At 33.9% G+C, this 19,658-nt stretch overlaps 1 protein-coding gene across 2 annotated transcripts; it reads right to left on the minus strand.

The window, feature by feature from the left end:
* Positions 1-6,554: 6,554 nt before the first annotated feature.
* On the minus strand, positions 6,555-16,594 carry LOC118063587 (probable leucine-rich repeat receptor-like serine/threonine-protein kinase At3g14840). Of its 2 annotated transcripts, XM_035077661.2 has the most exons (24): positions 16,352-16,594; positions 16,026-16,200; positions 12,690-12,761; positions 12,515-12,583; positions 12,342-12,413; positions 12,175-12,246; positions 11,986-12,057; positions 11,827-11,898; positions 11,659-11,730; positions 11,502-11,579; positions 11,333-11,404; positions 11,092-11,163; positions 10,864-10,929; positions 10,493-10,546; positions 10,338-10,373; positions 10,180-10,223; positions 9,483-9,859; positions 9,176-9,371; positions 8,575-8,727; positions 8,292-8,410; positions 7,962-8,172; positions 7,582-7,819; positions 7,200-7,350; positions 6,555-7,107 (listed from the first exon to the last, which is right to left on the minus strand). In XM_035077661.2, the coding sequence occupies exons 1-24, from the start codon at positions 16,440-16,442 to the stop codon at positions 6,718-6,720; spliced, it is 3,024 nt and encodes a 1,007-aa protein (XP_034933552.1). In that variant the 5' UTR covers positions 16,443-16,594; the 3' UTR covers positions 6,555-6,717. The 2 variants fall into 2 exon arrangements, with proteins under 2 accessions (XP_034933552.1, XP_073266377.1); XM_073410276.1 differs by lacking the exon at positions 16,352-16,594 and having other exon boundaries at positions 12,690-12,766; positions 16,026-16,078.
* Between the last annotated feature and the right edge of the window lie 3,064 nt (positions 16,595-19,658).

Raw genomic sequence — 19,658 nt, forward strand, 5'->3', positions numbered from 1 at the left:
TTATTAAATATTATCTCTAGTATTATAATTTTTTTAGGTTGCTTATATACTAAAAAATATTTGAAAGAAAGTTAGAAAAATAATAAAAGAGTTCAGTATCAAATAGAAAAAAAATATTAAATCAATTAAAAAAACATAACAAATCTCCAACAATAATTTTTAAAACTTATTTAAAGGTTTTCTTGATATCTCATTCATATATATATATATATATATGTTAATCTTATGACTGCCCAATTAAAATTTTCCAAGCCTTTACATGCTATGCTTTTTCTTTAAAAACATCATATATGTCACCAATACCACAAGCGATAACTCATATAACAACTTTCTCAAGCTCTAATTCAACTTGAGACTTAGCAATACAAGTACAAACAATCCCTCTCATGTATAGTTTTTGTTATTCTTGATTTTTCTAGCAATGTTTTCATGCACCTTAAAATATACAACAAAATAAAATAAAAAAAAACTCACAGTTATGATTTTTTACAGCAATAACACCACATCTTCTAGACAAAGATGAACAAAAACATCAATTTTCAAGCTGGATGAAACAAAAGCTTTGTTAGAATATAAAAAACATGATAATTTTAAACAAATACAAAAAACCATCAGTTTAAAAGGTTGAGTTTAGATTATGAAGGTTTCTTTATGCAAAACAAATAAAAAAAACCATCAGATAGTTCAAACGTTGATGACACGAGTAGAAATTAGACTAAGCATACTTATCTTACTTCATCTTGTAATAATAATAATAATAATAATCATTTAATTTCTTTTTTTTCTTTCTTTTTTTGGACTGTTTAGGTGGTGGAAAGGCAAAGGCAAAGGCAAATAAAGAATACAAAAAAAAAAAAATACCTAGAGGGAGAAGGTAAGGCAAGTTTAAAGAGAAAACAACACCCAAATGTAATATAAAACTAGTTCAAGGTAAGAGATTAAACACTAATAAAAAAAAGAAACCTATGAAAATGATGGAGTCTTCAATCAAAGAAATAACCAGAACAAACAATTGGTTTGGCAAGGAGGATTAAAATTCTAGGGAAGAAAAAGAGGTAGCATATGAGAAATTAAGGGAAAACATAAGGGAAGAATGCTTGAAATCCTTAACATGTAGCAAGATAGGGCAAAAATCTAAAAAAATCAGTGTTATGGATGGTAAAAAAGTGAACTATATCATCGAGAAGAAGAAAAATGCATTAGAAATAGGTCAGAAACCAACAACCAACTCAAGAAAAAAAGATAGGAGCTAATATTGATGGCCACTAGTCGTTGTAAGATAAACACAAAAGGAAGAATACACAATATGTCTTTGTTATGGCTAACACACTTAAGCCATGTAGTTTCCATTATATTTATAATTGTATAATGAAACTGCAATGCATATAATAATGAAACTAATATGAGAATCATAAGGAAGTAAACATATATACAAGAGTCATTCAAAATAGCAAGGCTATTTTGAATTGACAACAGAATGGATAGGATCAAGAACTGGTGCAGATACTCCTGGATTTTCTGATGAATATTCTGATAGTCTAACACCCCCCCTCAAATTAATGGGGTTTTGATAAACCCATTAATTTGCTTGTGAGATATTGAAATAGTTGTGCAATTTGGCCTTTGGTGAAGACATCTGCTATTTGATCAACAATGGAGACATGTTGGACTTTAAAATCATTGTTGCAAACTTTCTCGTGAATAAAATGGTAGTCAATTTCCATATGCTTTGTCTTTGCATGGAACACTAGATTGGAAGCAAGTGCAATGACCCCAATGTTATCGCACCATATAGTCGGTGTGTGTATGATACCAATTGCCAATTCTTTGAAGAGTATTCTAAGCCAGTAAACTTCAGCCGTAACGAGTGCCATTGAACGATATTTCGCTTCTATACTTGAGCGAGTGACCACATTTTGTTTCTTGAAGCTCCAAGAAACTAGGTTGCAGCTAAGAAAAACACCATAGCCACTAGTAGACCTTTTGTTGTCTGGGTTGCCAGCCCAATCCGAGCCACAGTAGGCATGTAATTATAGAGGAGATGGTGTATAGAACAAGCCATGGTTAACAATGCCTTTTAAGTAACGAAGGACTCATTTCATGGCCTGCAAGTGTGGAGTTCTTGGTTGATGCATATACTGGCATAACTGGTTGACAGCATAAGAAATATCAGGACGTGTGATAATGCAGTATTGAAGTGCCCTAATGATTTGGCAATAAGTAGAAGGATCAGAGATGAGTTCTCCTTCGGTATTGGACATTTTGGTAGTGGCTACTGTTGGTGATACAAGTGGTTTAGCTTCAGTCATGTGACCTGTCTAAGAGATCATAAATGTATTTGGTTTGATGGAGATGTAGTCCTTTGAAACTTCTATCAGCCTCCACACCTAAAAAATAAGACAAAGAACCAAGATCCTTAACATGAAAAATACTTTGCAGATGATGAATGAGTGTGGAAACAACTGAACCATTAGAGTCAATCACCAAAATATCATCGACATATATCAAAACATAAATCTGAATTTTTGCAGTATGCAGAACAAAGAGAGTAGTCATTAATGGATTCCTGGAAACCAAGCTCAAGAATTTGTTGTAACAACCTGCGAAACCAGGCTCTTGGGGCCTGTTTGAGACCATAAAGAGACTTGTGTAGTTTGCAAACATAATCCAATTTGGTGTCATCAACAAACCCTTTCGGTTGTTCCATGAAAACATTTTCTTCTAAAAACCCATGGAGAAATGCATTCGATACATCTAATTGTCGGATGGCCTAGTGAAAATGAACAACAATTGCCAAAATAAGATGAATAGTAGTTGGCTTAATCACCGGGGAAAAAGTTTCTTGGTAGTCCACCCCACTCCTTTGATCATAGCCTTTGGCCATAAGTCTAGCCTTAAAATGTTTAATACTGCCATCTGGTTTTCTTTTAACTTTGTATACCAATTTATTCCTAACAATGTGTTTATCAAGCAGGCGAGGACAGAGGGACCAAGTGCCATTTATCATCAAAGTATAAAATCCCTTCCCATGGTAGCACCCCATTGTGGATCCAAAACTATTTGAGTGTAGGATGTTGGTTTAGTAGTATTGAAGACTGCAGAAAAGGCTCATGAAGGATGTCGGGTATTGTAGAATAATTTGTAATCAGGAAAAGATTTGGGGCCAGAGTGACCTGTTTTTGAACTGGTTTGAATGTGAGTGAATGTTGGCTGGCTGGACAATGGGATTTGGGGAGGTATTATCGGGGTCTGGAGAAGGAGATATTGATGAAGTGTCAATATCTATGTCAGTGGGATTTTTAAAATTTAAAATGGGAGAAGGAGGAGAACTATAATTGGATGCAGTAGCTGAGGAGGAATGGGTAGAATTTGTTGCCACAAGATTTGAAATTTCAGTTGAGGGGAAAGAAGGATTATCTTGAGAAGCTACAGTTGTAGAAACGTTTGGTAATAAAGTACTAGATATAACTGAACTGGAAATTATCAAAGGGTTACCTACAGCAGGAGTCGTACTTCGAGATCTGGTTTGGTTGGCTAGTTCTTAAGTTGGAAAAAAATGCTCATCAAATATGACATGTCGGGAAATGTATACCTGTTTAGTTCTTAAGTCAAGACACCGATATCCTTTTTTACAGTTAGAATAACCTAGAAAGAGACACTTTTTACTTCGAAAGGCCATCTTATGTTTAGTATAAGGCTGGAGAAGTGGATAGCAAGCGCATCCAAAAACACATAAGTCCTTATAAAGTGGCTCAGTTTTATGGAGTAAAAAATAAGGCATTTTATTATTTAAGACTTTTGAAGGTAATCTATTTATTAAGAATACTGAAGTGAGGAATGCATTAACCCAATATTTGGGAGATATACTTGATTGGGCTAAAAGCGTTAGTCCCATTTCCTGGATGTGTCGATGATTCCTTTCAGCAATCCTATTTTATTGAGAAGTGTGTGGGCAAGTCAATCTATGGTATATCCCTTGTGTAGTCAGAAAATTTTTAAACTAGTTGGAAGTAAATTCACCACCACTATCAGTTTGGATTTGTTTGATTGAGATGGAGAAAAATTTTTCAGCAATGGTTTTAAACTTAACAAAAGTGGCGAACACTTCAGATTTTCTTTGCAAAGGATATAACCAAGAATATCTTGAATAATCATCAACAAATAAAACATAGAAGGAACAACCACTTGTGGATTGTAAAGGGGAAACCCATACATTATAGTGGATTAAAGCAAGAGGAACAGAAAATTGACAGCTAGACGATGGGAAAGGTAGTTTCTTAGCTTTGCCAAGTTGACAAGCAGAGCAAAAGTCTACTTTATTTGAAGGACCGCTGACATAGAGTTCATTGGAATGGAATAAATTATCAAAAACAGAAGTAGCAGGATGTCCTAGTCTGGAGTGTCAAGTGTTTGCAGTAGCTCGAACTCCAACTGTTGCCGAAAGACATGTGAGATTTTGAAGGGAATTTTGGCATCTAGCTAATGGATACAACCTATTGTCAACCACACCTTGAAGTAGGATTTTTCCTGTCAGGTTCTCCTTCATGAGAAAATTAGTAGCAATTAATATAAAGTAACAATTATTATCTAAACAAAAACGATTGATAGAGATAAGATTGGTGGCTGCTTGTGGGCAATGAAGAATGTTATTTAGATGAAAATTGGATTTGCCAAGGTTAAAAGTGGTAGAACCAGTATTTAGAATTTGCAGACCTGAACCATTTCCTACAATTACAGTGCCAGAGTCATGACAAGAGTTCTGATGAGTGAGATTTGTTGCACTGGATGTAATATGGGCATTGACACCATTATCCATATACCAAACTTGATGATCAAGTGTGACATTATCTTCATCCACCATAACTGTGAGATCTTAAGGAGAGAACCAAACCTGATATGAATAATCAAAACGGTGAAAACAATCAATAGCAGTATGGCCAATCTAACCACAAATTTGACAAACTGAGCAGTTGGATGAAAGTTGAGGAGTAGTTGATCTGGTCTTCTAGTATGGTTGAGAAGTAGATGAAACTGCAGACTATAGTTTTGTGGAATGTAGAGGAGGGCCTTTCTTTCTGCCATAGATAGGAGCCTTAGATTTTTTGGCAGCAAAGGCAAAATGATTATGATCCATGTCACGAGAAGAGTGATTGAAATCCAAAAGATTTTCATAGCCCAATAATTTGGCTTGAAAGTCTTCAAAAGTGAAATCGATGTCACGAGATGCAAAATTAAAGGAAGTGGCAAATGGTGTGTAAGTAGATGGCAGGCCACTCAAAAGAAAAGAGATCAAGTCTTGATCGTCCACATGCTTACCAGCCGCTACTAATTGATCTGCAAGATGTTTGGCATTTTCAAGATACTTCAAACAAGATTTGGTACCTTGAGTCAATGTCTGGAGTTGACATTTAAGATGAGAAATGTGAGAGCAAGATTGATAAGAAAAACGAGTCTGCAGGGCAGTCCAGACTTGCTGAGATGTTTCCATTCCATAAACAGTGGAAACAAGTTTTTCAAAAAGAGATACAAGGATCCATCCAAAGAGACAAACATTTTTCTTCTGCCAAACAACATAGGAAGAATTCAATAAACCAGAGTCAAGATTTTTAGGAGGACATGTTTTAGTGCCATCAATGAAGCCAACTAAATTGTGTCCTCAGGGGAGATTAAGGAATTGCATTTTCCAAGCCAAATAATTGTGAGAGCCATTTAATGGAAATAGTGGTTGTAGATGGTGGAAGAATAAGGACAGGGGTGAGGGTGGTATTGGTGTTGGCCATATGGATGATGCAAAAGCAAAAAGAAGGATCGGGTAGAAAAGCGTGAGCTTGTAGTCAGTCTGATACCATGTAAGATAAACACAAAAGGAAGAATACACAATATGTTTTTGTTATGGCTAACACACTTAAGCCATGCAATTTCCATTATATTTATAGCTGTACAATAAAACTGCAATGCATATAATAATGAAACTAATCTAAGCATTATAAGAAAGTAAACAGATATACAAGAGTCATTCAAAATAACATGGCTATTTTGAATTGACAACAGAATGGATAGGATCAAGAACTGTGCAGATGCTTCTGAATTTTCTGCTGAATATTCTGATAGTTTAATAGTCATTAACTTCAAGGTCCGTGGGAGTTGATCAAGGGGTGTGCAAGCTAGCCTAAACACCCCATGTGAATAATAATAAAAAAAAAAATTGAAAGATAGGATCCTAGACAACAAGGTCAAAAATACTTCTAAAGATATGAAAAATTATGGAAAAAAATTGGAATAAATGCATAATTAGGACATAAATTGTATTTTTTCTCCATGAAGTACATATATTTTAATTTTTTAATGTCAATTTCTTTTTAAAAATATTTATTACAATTTAAAATATTTTAAACCATTAAATATAGAATTATTTAAAAGGTTACTTTTATCAAGAAAGAACCACATTAAAATATGAGATACTGATACAAGGTACTAGATTAACATAATAAAAAATGTTGGTACACTAATTTTTTTTTTATAAAAATCAAATATACGAACGAACTTGATTGATACAAAACCTAAGTTGGTGTACCAAAAATGGATTAAGGTTGAAGGACATGCCATCAAATTATTGAGTAACTTACAGAAAGTGGAAGGAAAATTTTGATTGGAAGTTTTGAAAAATTTATAATATGATGGATGGACAGTTGATGAAGCACATTGGAGAAAACTTCTCTACTCTCTACCCTTCAAAAAGTCAGAATCCAAAGAGACTGGATAAAGATCACCAGCAGATGTAGAAGCAGCAGTCCACGGTCCTTCCATTGACAGAGTACGAGTCTCACTTATTTCCTGTTCGTCGATAACTTGAAAATGCCTCCTCATTTGTTCAATCTTCTTCTCATCCGTTGACATGCTTTCATCTGGAATGTCAAAATCTTGAACAGCAGCGTTTCCTTCGAGCATGCTTACTACTGAAGACATCGCAGGCCTAACTGCTGCAGAGACATTACTGCAGAGGAGAGCCACATTAATCATCGTTATCACCTCTTCTTTGTTGTAGTCTTGGCCCAGTTTTGGATCAACGAGCTCCAGCAAAGTCCCTTTCTCCTTCAAAACCAATGCCTAGAAAACAAGATGGATATATATAATTATGTACAATATTGATAATAATAATAAAAAATAAACAAATCAAGACGGCGAGAAACTCTTTCTACCCAATCAAGAAGATAAACAGTGTCCTCCTTTGTTCGATGACTGGTATTGCTCTTCCCACTGACAATTTCCAAGGCAACGATTCCAAAACTGTAGACATCTGCTTTGTCAGTCAAATAACCCCGCATTGCGTATTCAGGAGCCATATACCCGCTGCAAAAATAACCAATATATCAAACATCTTAGACTGAGTTCTATTCAAAAGACTTGAATCTTATGGTGGATGGCTCTTTTTCAGTTTTTTTAAGTTTTGGTTGCTGACCAAATCTGTTTGAAGCTGTAGGATGGACTCTTTTTTTTTTTTTTTTTTTTTTCATTGAATTCAACTTAAAATATAAGAACTAAAAAGTATTAACAAGATACAACAGTAGAGAGGAGGCTCACAGGGTTCCGGCAACTCGGGTGCTTATGTGGGTGTTGTCCTCTTCATCAAGTTTGGCTAGCCCAAAGTCAGATATCTTCGGGTCTAGATTCTTATCGAGCAACACATTGGTGGCCTTGATGTCTCTATGCACGATCTTCAATCTTGATTCTTCATGAAGATAAGCTAAACCTTTTGCTATACCAACACAAATCTTGTGCCTTGTTGCCCAATCCAAATTCAACTGGTATTCTTCAGGACCTTTGAGACAAGATCAACAGTGATGCTAAGTATAAGATGAGTATTTTGTCTCTTCCCATGCAAGCATGCATACCTTTACATGTATGGAAACATCTAAGAGCGAAGAGCTTGAAATCAATTAAATTATGTTCTTTGAATTTACCAAACAAAGCACGAGCGAGGCTGTTATTTTCCATGTACTCATACACCAACAATAATTGATTGCCTTCGATGCAACATCCGTGAAGGTTTACAAGATGAGGGTGTTGCAGAGCAGAAATCATGCCAATCTCATTCACAAACTCACGGTTTCCTTGTTTTGATTTGGAGGAAAGCTGCTTTACAGCAATTACGGTTCCATCTGATAGAACACCCTGCATCAAGGAAATAATGTAAAAAAATTTCGCAAGACAAGTATTTCATCAAGCTAAGAATCCTAAAAATGTTACAAAGGCCATGCATTAAGAAACCAAGTAATGTTCATGTTGAATACCTTGTAAACAGGACCAAAACCACCTTCTCCAATTTTATTAGCAGGATCGAAGTTGTTTGTAGCAGCTTTAATTTGCCTCAATGTAAATGAACCTGTTTTTAATTCTAGGCCCTTCAAATCTGTTGGAGAAGCGAATTTGTTTTAGAAACGAATCCGTTTCTTGGAATTAATTTCACTTATATATATGTGTGTGTGTGTGTGTGTGTGTGTGTGGTTCTAAAAAGTTGATATGGAGAAATCGTATGCAGAAATAGGAAAATAAAGATAAATATTTAGAAAATACCATGACGCATACTGATCTTCTGTCCTAGACAACCTTTCCACCAGAGAATTCCTAGAATCAGGAAGATGACAACTACTACTGCAGCCACAATGCCAACCACAGTGCCAGCAGATATACCATTACTACTGCTATTTTCTGAAGGAGGTACAAAATCTGCAGGAAGCGAAGAGTTTATAACAGAAAGACAAATAACATCACATTGTAAGTCAAATTGGTTGGACAATACATTATTCGTATGCAAGTGCAGAAATTGGGCCATCCAGACTAACTTCAAATAGCTGTAAAAGGAAACATTATAAGTTTTTATTGCTTCCATCTTTTTCAGAGATAAAGCAATTTATTTTTGTATTAAATCTTGTAATAAATCAGTACGAAAAGGTATAGTACAAAAGCTTTCCATTTGGTCTCGTGAAAATTGCTAAATGCACCTCCCAAATTCCAATAATAAATAAGAATGGCAAATTTGTACGATGACCCCCAGATGTATTGGTTATTTGGATGGAGAGGGTACACAAATTGGACAAGACCAAGCTGCATTGATGGTTTTGTACTGTACGAACAGAATCCTGATGATTAAGTTCATAGAATCTCCTCAACTTACCAGGTGTCACAGAAATAGCCGATATGAGAGGTCCATAGACTCCTCTAACAGGCAGCCCAGTTGTCCCTTTTCCAGCCCAATAAAAGCGTATCTCCAATGCATTTCCAGTTACAATGGCAGTAAAATTTTTGATAATTGCCTTACCAACACCGCCTGCTTCTTCCTGGATACTGAAATCCTTTTGTACAAGCTTTCCCTGCATTTTTGTTGTCAGATTGCTATTAATAAAACTGAAAGAAGAATGAAATTTTGTATGTTCATTCAAACCCTTAATACTGAATGACAGAATAAAACTTTGATCAGTCACCTGAATATAGATATCAAAAAATCGCCTGCCAAGGCTGCTGTATGTCTTGTCATCAGTAAACATTATCTCTGCGAAGTGAAGGGTAACTGTGTAGCTCCCACTTCCCATACAGAAACCATAATAAGTCAGAGAGATTGGAGAAAGGCGTGCATCCATGTAAAGAGCTGAAGTATTTGCGGAGAGTTTGGTTGCATTCGTCCATGTGAAGGAATCTGAGGAACGGTCATCGTCCATGAAGTGACCAGTGGTACTAACTCCCCAGTTAGTTCTACTCTGGAAGAATCTTGATGATCCGGCTGGATCTGTATCATCTTCGTATATGTTCCCTTCAATAGTTGCTTCTTTTCCTCCACAATTTATGTGGAGGGAATAGAATTCTGTTGCCAAAGCAACAACATATCAATCACCATGGAATAGGAACATGCACAAATCAAACTACCACGGCAAAGAACAACTTATGTATGATGAAAATATTCCTGTTACCTTGTAGAAGCTTAATTTTGTTAAGCTACTATGTGAATGCTTCTTTTACAATTGATCGTATTCTTATGCAATTCTATTCCTTCATGATGACAAGAACCATGACATCATGGTACACTTGATCCTTAACTTCCAGAACAAGACTGCTGATTTATAGATATTTGGTACGCAAAAGGAGCAAATAATTTTCTATAACACAATCATAAGCTTGACTTACGTTTTGGACATTGAAAGCTTCTTAAGCATGGAACAGTACTTCCGCTGAGAAACAAAAAGAAAACAAAAATAAAAAGATAAGATTGAGGCCTAGACCAAATTATCAAACATCTCTCTAGAAATAGATAAGATTGAGTTTTCAGGAGTCTAAACACTTACGAGACGTTTCCCATTGAAGCGCTGCCAAATAAGTTTCTGCAGGAAATTAGAGAAGTGAGAAAAATTAGCTCTTACGCAAATTGCAAGTAAATGCAGGGGAATGAGGGAATGAGGGATAGAAAAGAAATGGACAGCATAAAACTTCACTTTCTTACACGTTGCGCTGTAGACATGAGCTTTCATTTCTGAAATTGTTGTAGGAAAGATCACTGCCAGAAGAAAGGTAGATGTTCAGTTCAAAATGTAAATCAATCAAACAATTTGTTGATCGCATATTTGGTATTATCCCTTAATGCATGGAAATTTTAGTTTTAGGCATCAAATCTAGAAAAATTAAGCTGCAATCGAAACCCCAAACCAAGTTTATTATCTTCTGAACACAATCTAGGGATGGTATGGAATTGTGTTCCTCAAATGGCTTCTGTATCAAGAGAACGATAGGTAAATTCTGTAGCGCATTTGTAAGACTAAATAAATAACTTTTAGACGTATCAGAAATAAATCTAGACAGGAAAAGAAACCTTACACAGATTCTCCATCCTTAAATATCCAGTCCGGTACGGTTCCGTTTAGCTGATTCCCCGTTAAATATCTAGAAAGAAGTAGTGCATCAATGAAAGTGGATTTCAAGCAAATGTAACAAAACCGTATAGAACAATTGTTCCTGTAGCTTATAGAACAGTTGCAAGACTTGGTTTGAAATATGAGAACTGCTCGGGATCTTGAAGGAACAAATATAAAGCCATCTGCTTACATGGAATCAGCTTTTCTTAGACCACTAAAGCTGCTGGGAATTTCTCCGATAAGTTTGTTAAAGCTGAGGTCTCTGCAAAGAAACCACAAGGAGAGCTCAACATATTACTACAGAATGAAGAAAAATGGTCAAATACCTAAGAGAACATCAGTGTATCACCGCCAAGCACGCAAATACAAGACAGGGTAAATGCTAACAAAGTCCAAAACGGTATATAAAGAAGCTGATAGAAGGAACTGACAAGGTTTTTGATATGGGCAATTCACCAACAAAGACAGGTAGTGGTCCAATAATATTGCAACTCCTCAGTATCCTGCAACATAAACATTAATTTTCAGAATCACATAAAGAAGACACAACAACGTAAGACAATAATCACATGATGATTGATAAGAAAGCATCTAGCTCACAGTGTCTTGAGGTTTTTCATATTAGTTAATGGGGGGAATGGGGCTTCGGTTCCATTTCCCTGCAGATCACTGATTCTCCTGCATATTTGCACGGTCAATGATAAGAACTTCTATTATTGTTCTCATGGAAGTTATCAAACAACAGAGCTTTACTCACAGATCAGCCATCTTTTCCAGAAGAGCAATGCCTGGTGGAATCGGCCCGCTTAGACCACTGCCTTGTATCACTCTAAAATGCAGTCGAATATTGGTTCAAATAAATAATCTGATAGGCCACACAAACTGTAAAATAATTCATACAATTACGATCCATAGAAAATCTTACAGTTTTTCCAGGTTGGTCCATTTCTGAATAAGATCCGGTATCTGACCTGTGAAGCTGTTATCACCAATTCGGCTGCAAAAAAGAACAAAATCATGCCGTTTGATTCAAAACTGAACATTTAATTTGTGTCATAATTATAATAATACTTCAAAAACTTACAAATCCTTCATTGTGGTAAGCTTTTCAAATGTTGCTGGCAACTGTCCAGTAAAGTAGTTAGAGGATAGATGCCTATAAAATCAAAGCAAAAACAATTAACTAAATAAAGTTCCATAGGCCTTTCAAGCAAAGCTCTAAAAAGTAACTTAAAAATTGCAGAGCACACAAACTTGTAGCGAAAGGTCTTACAGTTTTTCTAAACGAGTCAAATTTCCAAGCTCTTGTGGCAGAACTCCTGAAAGCTGATTAAACTCGACAGTGCTGCATGATTGTTTCACTCAAAACATCAAACCCACAAAATACTATTTCTTAGTAAATAGATTGAAGGAGACAAGGATCGATCTTGTTTATCTTACAAGATTGCAAGAGTGCTGATGTTTCCAATTTCTTTTGGGATTGGGCCGGTTAATCGATTTCCTATAATAGAACTGCATATGATATGTATAAACTCATTTTTTCAGTTAATTTCTCGTACAACTAAACATTATTCAAGAACTCATGCATGTATATGAGAGAAAAAGTATCTTACATGTTAACCAGTGGCATGGCTCCCCATTCTGCAGGGATGGTGCCGTTGAGGTAGTTACGTGAGAAGTCACTGTAAAGGTCACAGCCATGAGTTTAATGATATTAATTTTCCATGTCATATGTTTAACAATGATTTTGGGCTAAATTTGGTAAAGAACTTAAGAGGCAATGCTTACATTTCTTTGAGGTAAGGGAACCTGCCCAAATCCGGTGGAAGACTACCTCCAAGATTCTGGGTCTTTAGAACTCTGTGCTTCAACAATATTTAAAGATTTTAAACTTTATTTAAATAAACTAAAAGACTTCTACAAGTAAATCATTGCAAATTTATAGCACTCGACATGTAGATCACATAAAGGTTCACCCGGGTCTTTACATTGTCATTTTTTTTACATTACTTTAGAATTTTACATTATCTAATTATATGTATATACATTTTTAAACACACACACATGCATGATCGTTGTTGTTATATCCATTATCAAATTTGGTCTTTTTTTCTCTTATCCATTATCTAATCAACTTATCTAATTATACGAAGTAAATCGACTCAACTAAGCCAGTAGTTGTTTATCATTATTTGATTATATGTACTGAATTATTTATATAAAATTATATGAGAAATCAATCTAAAATAATTAAAATACATTGATGATAAAACAATCTAAAATTAAAACAAAATGAAATAAACAACTGTGAGGGTAGTGGCAGTGAGATTATACAAAACATGGAAATGAGGTGGTCGTGGCGGTGATAAAAAACGTTAGTAGTAGAGGAGAAGATGGTGGTGGTGGTTGAAATAGTTCGATTATATTAGAAATGGAATATTATTTATAAAATATTATATGAAATTTTGTGAGTTTAAAATATTTTTCAATAACTAAATCAAATTTAAAAATTTATTGTAAGATGTTTTTCATTGATGAATTTTTATGTAAAATAATTTATAGGATATTAACACAGAAAAATATTATCTAGAAATAAATGGAAATAAATATAGAAGAATTTGAAAAAAATATTTTTCTATAAAATATTTTATGCGGGCCCAAATAAGAGTGAATTTTTTCTATAAAAAAAACAAAATAATTAATCGTATTTATAAAAAAAGACTAAGTTGAAAGAAGCCGGAACGTTAATACCATATAGTGTAAGGAAGATGTAGCAAAATAAATTCTTATTTTGAACCTAAAACGCCATCATAATTTTTTCCCCTTGATAGCTTAAAACGACATCACAAAGTTGAAAACAACACGAGAGCCTTCGTTACTTTTTAATAAATAGAACATGTTTGTGTTTTTTGGTTTAAAAAACGTTTATTTTTTTTAATTAATATTTATTTGATGTTTTTATATTATTTTAAAATATTGATATTAAAAATAAATTTTAAAAAATTAAAAAATATATTATTTTAATATATTTTCAAAATAAAAAATACTTTAAAAAAATATTCATTACTAAATACCAAACCAACTCCTTAAATCCATTATAACGAGAATATTTAAAAAGGTGCTGAGTTTTTTATAATAATAATAATAAAAACAATAAAAAAAAAAAGTATTTAGTCTTAACTTGATCAATACCATGTGTGGTCGAAACGTAAACACAAGCCCTGTCCTTGACCATGCCAACATATTTACAGGTTGGACCCAGAACAGCGGTGCATGTCGATAATTTAAAAAAAATTTGAAAATATATTTTAATATATCTCCAAATATAAATATTAAAAACAATCTTATCACCTTACCAATCACCGAATCATGAGTCTTGCTAATAAATTTTCATAGCCCCACCGAATAACTAGTGGTCCACAAAGCTATTCTTCTTGACATCTAAATTGTAGTGATCCTCCAAGATAAGGTTTAGATTTTTTATAGAGTGTTTGACTGTTTGTTTTAATCTGTGTTTCGTTAAATTTTTATTTTTTTTTTTATTAAAATTAAGCACGGTTTTGTATTTTTTGGATCGTTTTAATGTGCTGATGTTAAAAATGATTTTTTTAAAAAAAAAAAAAAACATCATTGACATGTATTTCGGCACGAAAAACTATTTGAAAAACAACCGCTACCACACTACCAAACACACTCTTAGTCTGATAATTATTTACCAAGAAAAAAAAAACCCAACTTTTAATGAAAATAATTTCTATATAATGAGAAAAAATTAACCCAATTATACAGCTTCAAATTCCTTTAAACTTTGAGATTATATTTTTTTTATTAATATAAATATTCAGTCTTAGTTTATGTATATTTTGACTAATTATATAAATTTTAAAATTAATAACCATATAAATTTCTAAAAATTATTATATTAATAACAATAAAATTTAAATTTAAAATTTATAAAATAAATAAATTTTTTGATCTCAAGTTTTAAATATTACAATCATTAAGTGTTGGTTGTCATTTACAAATTCAAGTCAAGGCCAGCGCATAGATACCATACGACTGCAGTCTAATCCGTATCTATAATAATTGTGACAGAAAATTAAAAATAAGAAACTAAAATTAATTACTACACAACTTGGCCAATGGGCCGACATATACAGTCCTCTTCCTTGTCTTGCGTCTCCTTTTTCTTAATTAACAATCTGATTATGCACAGCCTTCGTTTCACATGCCCACGTTGTTTTGTCATGGTAGGTACTACGTATAGCATGTTTGACTTGTGAGGCAGTGGTGGGTGGTGTGCTTGCTGCTTTCTAAAATATTTTTTAATTAAAAATATTTAAAATTAATAATTTTTTTATTTTTTAAAAATTATCTCCAATATTAATATATTAAATCAATTTTAAGATACAAAAACTTTTAAAATCAAAAAAACCAGTTTCGACAGCAAAAACCAAGGGCCACTGAACAAATGCTACTATGTACACTTCTCCACGTTTTTTTATTTATAAAGTTGAATTAGCATTTAGTTTTCTTATTCTAAATAGAAATTTAAGTTTTGTTGTTATTGGAAGGAATTTTTGTGTCATGACCAATATTCAATCTTGGCATTTATCATCTTGATTCTTGGGATCTTAATATAATTATATAGTTGAGCAAGCTCATATTGAATATTAAAAATACCCTCTCTTTTTCCTTATCTCTATCATAAAAACAATAATGTTAAAAAAAAATAATAATTTTCAATGTTTTTCCATTATTATCTGAACTATAATGGAGCTCTTATATATATATATATATATATCGAGGTTTTTAACAACTTCAATATTTTCAAGTTACCTCCCACATAACTTGCAGATTCACAATTTTCATGAGTAATTTATCTTTTTAAGGCAGATTTTGGAATCAAATATGCAGAGTCTCAAAGAATTCTCTAAAGTTTCTATCAATATATAGTAAATATAAAATTAGTGGTATATTGTAGTGATGCACTATTACCATGGAGTTAAGAGGATGAAGATAATCTACAGAGGTAGAGTTTGGCTTGGGATAATTAATCAAGGGCCATCCGCAGCTTCTAGCAAAAGACTTTGAGAGAGAGAGAGAGAGAGAGAGATTTCTTACATGCTAATGACATGGCAGATGGTGCCATTTGAGAAGGAGCAGTCGCAGGATACGGCGTTTTCACTCCCTTTCACCGGATTTGGATCAGTCCAACCCCATTGACCACCACAAGGATCAGCACTGAAATTCCAATTTGTCTTGCCTATTGTCTTTGCCATGTCACGCAGAGCTTCAACTGTAAGAATTTAAATATATATATTACAAGGTTTATTATTTTCCAGAATAATGACATATAATTAAATTGAAGCGCTTCCTTCATCTTCATTAGAGATGATATAAAACAAGAAAACTCCAAAATCACTGATCCAATCTTGCCTTGAACATACCTTCATCGTCGGGTAAACGAGTAGCCCCTGAAGCAAATGTTGCGAGACAAAAGGCAATGAGTGAAGCAAAAAGAAGCCTCGAGAAGGACATGATAATTGTTAAGGAGCTGGACGGAAAATATACAGTGGACAGATGTGATATATAACTGATTTTGATGCAGATATGGGTATAATTTGAAGTAGGAAATGATATTGGGAGTCGGAGTCTTGCGTGAAAAGAAAGGAAGGCGTACGGAAGCAAAGAAAGAGAGAGGCTTGCTTTAAGCGGGAAGGGACAGAGGCAAAAGTCAACTATCCATGGTTCATGCTATTTATTTTATTTTATTTTAAAGTATATTTGAGTTCTAATAATTTAAAATTATATCATTATTATATATAATAGGAGAATACTTTCATTGTTTAACCCAAACTTGACGAGTTGCCATACGAGTTAAAAAGAAAAAACAGGCACAAAATAATTTAATTATGAATATATTAACGACTTTACATAATTAAAGGATTAAACTATCATCTAAAACTTTTGATTGAATTGGTGGTTTAGTAACATATTTTTTAATCTTTTTATATTACACTTCCTCTTGTCGGTGGCTCAGAAGATATTCAAAGACCGTGTTTGGAAACGCGGTTCAATTTGCATTCTCAAAAAATTCATTTTTTTTGGTTAAAATTTAATACAGTTTGTACCTTTTGAATTGTTTTGATGTGTTGATGTCAAAAATAATTTTTAAAAAATAAAAAAATATCATTGACATGCATTTCAGCATGAAAAATTATTTGAAAAATAACCGCTACCAAACACGCTCAAAGTGCCCTTGTTAAGAAAACTTTTTATTACAAAATTAAAATTTGTAAGAGATGAAGTAACCTGCTATATATGATTCAGCCCATTGAATTGAATATTTGAATATGTTTAATGGAATTTCATTAAAGACAATACCTTTAATTTGACTTAGTGTGTGAACATTATTCCTTTTTTTTTTTTTTTTTTTTTTTTTTTTTTTTTAATTTTTTCTTATTCGGGCTATTGTTTGCAATATGGTCCTTCAAAGCTTTTGTTGGTGGGCCCAGGTATCTGTTTATTAGTTTTCTTTTTAAATTTATTTTTCATTTAAAAATATGATAAATTGATATATTTTAAGAATTTTTTTATTATATTGACGTGTTAATATTAAAAATTAAAAATTATTATAAAAAAATTATTATTTTAATATATTTTCAATTAAAAAATATATTAAACAGAAACCACCCTTGATCCAAACAGAAACCAGACCTGACCATCTCCTTCCCTGGTCGCCCCCCTCAACTGACCGGCCAGCCCCACCCCCCTCCCCCCTCCCCCCTTTTGATTTTTTTTCTCTTCTCCCTCAACCGGCCGCCAGCCCCCAGAGATCCCCCATTCAGCCGCCAGCCCCACACCCCCCCTTTTTCATTTTTTTTCTCTTCTCCTTCAACCAGCCACAGCCGATCTTCCCCACCCTCACAAATCAACCTCCTCATCTCCATCCCAGCTGTTCCCTTCCAGCACCAGACCTTCCTTCTCTGGCAACACAGACAGGGACCGGCGTCTGCACCTCCCCACAGCAGCCGGCCACTACATTTCTCTCGGCCGGTTTTCGCCGCCAGCAGCAGCAGCGCCGTCCTCACCAGTGAGCCAGCAGCTTACACACGGCAGCGCCGGGGCAACACTCTTCTTCATCTTCTGCAACCGGCCTCCTCCCTCCGAGCGCCCGCAGACCCAACAGTCTCCAGCGGCGGCCCGAACACAGCTGCACCTGCAGATCAGCAGCCATCCTTCCTCCTCCTGCCAGCTACCCGAAGCGGAGGGGAAGACGAAAAAAACCCATAGAAGAGCCGATCTGCAGGGAAGCAGATCTGAAGAAGAAGAGAGAGAGGCAGATCCGAAAACCCATGAAAGAAGATTAAAAGAGTTTGCCTGTTGCGTTTTTTGGTATTTTGCAGGGCACCGCCGGCGAGGAGGGGAAGAAGAGAGGAAGCCGTGACTGACCCTCCTGCTTGCCTGGGTTTCTTGTGGCGGCGTGGGAATCCATGCGTAACGGTGGCGCGCGGAAGGACATTCCCTGTAATTTCAGATTGTTGTGGGGCTATTATTGTAATTTTAATGTAATTTTTGTTTAGTTGTTTTGAATTCATATTTTATATCATGGATGTGAAAAAAAAAAAAAAAAAAGAGAAAAAGAGAAAAAGAAAATATAAGGAAAGTGTATGATGGTTTGAATGTTTATATGGATGTTTTTTTTTATGATGAAATTATAAAGAATAAAAAAAATTTAACATTTTGATTTGTTTATGGATAAAGAATTATGAATTTAAATATAAGTTGTATTTTTAATATTTGATGAAAAAATATAATTTTTAAAATTTTTATAACATATCAAGACTACGAAGCAGTTTATTTTAGGTTGGGTGTGTTAAGAATGTTAATATTTTTTTAATCATAATTAGTTTTTTATATGTGAATCTTTGATAAAATTAGTATATTTGAGTTTTTTAATAGTTTTTAATTAAATACTAGGTAATGATTTTAATGAATCAATTTAAGTAATTGATCAAACGAAATGAAAAATCATCTAAGATAATGCCGCGTGAGTGAATTTTAACGTGTGATACAAGAAGTGCATGAAAAATCATGTAGATGTAAAAGGCAAGAGTTGAAGTATTCAAAAAAAAAAAAAATGGCATACCATGGAAAATCTAAACAAACCACAGAACTAAAAAGTTAATATTAGAAAAAATAAAAAGAGATAAATTCAACGCCCTCCATAATAGAAAAGCTTTTCAAAGAGTTTAGGTTGTATAAGCCATTAATTCCCTTTCAAAAGCCATACAAATTCATTAAACATATCCAGCTAGAGATAAAAAAATTCAAAGGATGAAAAACACAACAAAGCAGGTTCAGCACCAAGTTAGGTGGCGTGTGAGACCAAAAAAAGAAAAGAAGAAGAAGTGAAACAAAAGATTTCCTGGTCTACTTTCTAGACAATTACACTGTAATTAACAAATAATTCTCTTCTTTATACCAACAAACAAATTATCGATCCAAACTGAAAATTAAATTAATTTAGGATTTATAAAAGGACAGTAGTGTAGCAATAAAATTTAACACCCAGTGACATGAAAAGAAGAGAAGTAGAAAAGAAGATGATCTAGCCCAATCAATCTCGAGAAACTTCTGACTACTATTGAAGATAATGATCAGGAAAAGAAGAAAAGGATCTCACTCATTGATGATGCAGAGTAACAGAATACAGTTTTCCTATTCTAGCTAGAAAATCTCGGTGTAGTCCTA

The sequence above is a fragment of the Populus alba genome, chromosome 1 (genome assembly GCF_005239225.2).
Source record: "Populus alba chromosome 1, ASM523922v2, whole genome shotgun sequence".
Classification (NCBI taxonomy): domain Eukaryota; kingdom Viridiplantae; phylum Streptophyta; class Magnoliopsida; order Malpighiales; family Salicaceae; genus Populus; species Populus alba.